The 2,861-nt window shown below is 49.4% G+C and overlaps 1 protein-coding gene across 1 annotated transcript; it reads right to left on the bottom strand.

Moving 5' to 3' along the window:
• Positions 1-4: 4 nt before the first annotated feature.
• Pmar_PMAR021372 (hypothetical protein) lies at positions 5-1,192 on the bottom strand (the record flags this gene model as incomplete). Its single annotated transcript, XM_002779056.1, has 3 exons — positions 5-654; positions 699-898; positions 981-1,192. The coding sequence occupies 3 exons, from the start codon at positions 1,190-1,192 to the stop codon at positions 5-7; spliced, it is 1,062 nt and encodes a 353-aa protein (XP_002779102.1).
• Between the last annotated feature and the right edge of the window lie 1,669 nt (positions 1,193-2,861).

Here is a 2,861-nt window from a genome sequence, read left to right as displayed (position 1 = left end):
AAACTCATGTGCTTCCCGGGCCGGGGGCCTCACAGATCCCACACCGCATCAGCTGTCTCCTGGGCTGCGTGGGTCCTGCACGCATGTCCCTATCCTTACGACCAGGATCTTGTTGAGCCTTGAGGATGTCCTTCAGGGACACAAGCAGGGAATTCTGCGAAGTATGCATAGCGTTGATAGCCTTAGTCTGTGATTCAATAAGCGAAGCCAGCTGCTTGTCCTTGTCTGGGGAGTGTTGTGCCACCGCCCCGGGGCACGCATGCTCATCCTCGGACACAGCCGCCGCAGCGTGCTTGGCCGTCCGAGACTGCTTCCCCCTGTAATCCTCTATAATCTGGCAGACCTCAGTGATACCCTTAGGTCGACGCCTTCTCAAAACCGGCCTGGCTCCCTCCGGGGCACAGGCAGTAAGCCGATCCAACAACATACGACTCTTAGCCAAAGGGGGAAGTTTCGCCTCCGCCGGTAACATCTTGTCGTACTCCTCCAGGGCCCGCTTCAAGATGGCCATGAACTGACTGACATGACCCTTCCCGTCCCAAGATAAGGCGTGGAACTTCTCCAAGGCCTCGTCGAGACGAATCAGGTCAAAGAGTCGTAACATCATCTCTCGATCAGCAGCGAAGTCCTTCTTGCCAGCGTTCTCAATGAGAACTTCTCATCCCAAGTGTCAAAATAGGAATCCCTGAAGAAGCTACCCAATCTCTCGGCCATCATGTGCTCATTCCAACCGGCCGCCCTGGCATCTGCCTCGAACCTTCGGAACCAGATCCTTAGGTTGGAGACTCCATCATATCTCTCCGGCATCTGGGCGGTCACCACTTGCAACGTCTGACCAGTGAGGAGAGGCGCCAACATGCCTCTCGTCTGTGATAACTCGGCCTGCTTGTTGTCCTCACTGAGGACAGCCTGAGGACTCCTCAGCCGATTCAGTAACCATACTTTGATGCTTCAGTGTCGGGATCGCTTGAGGGGGTGACCTTTCCTCTAACACGCGGTTATACTCTTCAACTGAACGCCTCGCCATCTCGGCCGCCTGCTTAGCCGCCGCCTCACCCAACTCAGCATGAATGAACTCGTCATAGGCCTCCTCAGCTGCCTCCTTAGGATCACGACGCACCAAGGGGGCCCGAGGGCCCTCCCCCTCCGCTCGGGACAGAGTAGGGGTAGAACCAGAAGCTGAACCAACCATCTCGTAGTTGTAATCGTTCGTAACAAGGAGCTGCTACCCAAAAGGTGTCGGGGTATCGGTTGATGAACTCTAAGAACAACACAATAAGGGAACTCGAGCTAGAGCAACCAATACTACGACCCTAGGACAATAACAACAAGCGCACTACCTGCACTCAAGTTCTGTACGAATACTTACTCTTAGCAGCACAGTAATCGATATTGGGGTCATTCGCTATACTGAGGAAGGCGAAGGATTGATGAGATTACAAGGGTGCAGGCAAACTGGACCCACAACACACGTAATCGATTGGGCGTCACGTCACCATCTGGGCGTCACCCTTTGTTGGGCTTTACGACATTGCTTGTGGTTCCTCACGGAATTACTTCGCTTACGAGCTCTGGTGTACGGTACTAAGTCGACCTTCGGCCCAAAGGTGGGAAAATGGGAAAAGTTTCCCTTGGGAAATTTCCCACTTTCCCGTTCCCGGAAAAACTGCCAGTTTTTCCCTTGGGAAAAATGCGAAAACACCTCGTTTTTCTCTCCCTGAGCAGTGTAAACTACGGGTCATACTCATAAAGCGATCATGTTTATCCCAGTGTTCTTAAATGTCCATAGTAAAGTGCAAGAGCAGTGTTCTAGCCGTGTGAGCGATTTTTCCCACCCTGGGCGCGCGCTTCTCCACAAGTCTCTCTATAGTGCGTCTATCATCGAACATTACTCTCACGAAATCTGAGTCAGATTATCTGACTCAGTTTTAGTTATCCAACGGCTTGGGAGTCCAAAACTTCGATATATATACGATTTCAGTGTTGAGTTGGGACATTGTTGAGGGCCAGTTGGCCGCGACCAAATGAAAATGATGCCTGCTGAGATGTTGTCGTGCCTTCCAGCTGTTCCAAATACCAAATGCTTCGAGTGGACGTTGGCAAAAGTGGCATGTGTACTTCCATCCATCAGGGGTATAACACAGCTGGTAGAAACCATCGGGCTTAAACTCTCGCTTCGATGGACCGTCCATCATGAGCGATAGACCGTCTATCATAGACGTAGCGTTTCAAAAAGCTAAGAACGAAGTCCCTAACGCAGATAACCAATGCCCTGAATCTTCACTCAAAAACTTCGAGATTAGTTAGGATAAGGATCTCATCATACGTATAGACTATCCACTGATTATTTGAATAAACCTATGTAAATAGCTAATTGTAATGAAAAGCGCGCGCCACACCATGAAAATTGGAACAGTTAGTGAGAAGTCATATCTAGGGTAAGTACGACATGGCCGCTGCCCTTGAAGACTACGAGAGCAGCATTAGGATAAAAACACCCTGTTCTATGACAATAGACAGCAACGGGTAGCAAGTTCTATGGTATTTGTCACTATTGATCGCCATTCTTGTAAGTTACAATGTACCCTGTTGTGTACAAGTTGTAACTATTGATATGACGATTTCTTCATCATCATAGCTCGAAAGGAACAGTATGTTCACGACCTCGACTTTGAAGGCGTTTCTGGTCTGTCGATCGAAGTGTATCAGATGGAAAAACCAGCCAGTAGATCCTCTTATCAGGGAAAAAACATTTTCCCATTTTTTCCAATATGGGAAATTTCCCGCAATTTTTCCCGGAATTTCCGGGAAATTTCCCATATTGGGAACAAGGTGCCATTATTCCCAAAATGGATAAACCC

The sequence above is a fragment of the Perkinsus marinus genome, assembly GCF_000006405.1.
Source record: "Perkinsus marinus ATCC 50983 genomic scaffold scf_1104296947810, whole genome shotgun sequence".
Taxonomy (NCBI): Eukaryota; Perkinsozoa; order Perkinsida; family Perkinsidae; genus Perkinsus; species Perkinsus marinus.
Note: the sequence above shows the minus strand (reverse complement) of the source record. Positions and strands in the feature narration are given on the sequence as shown.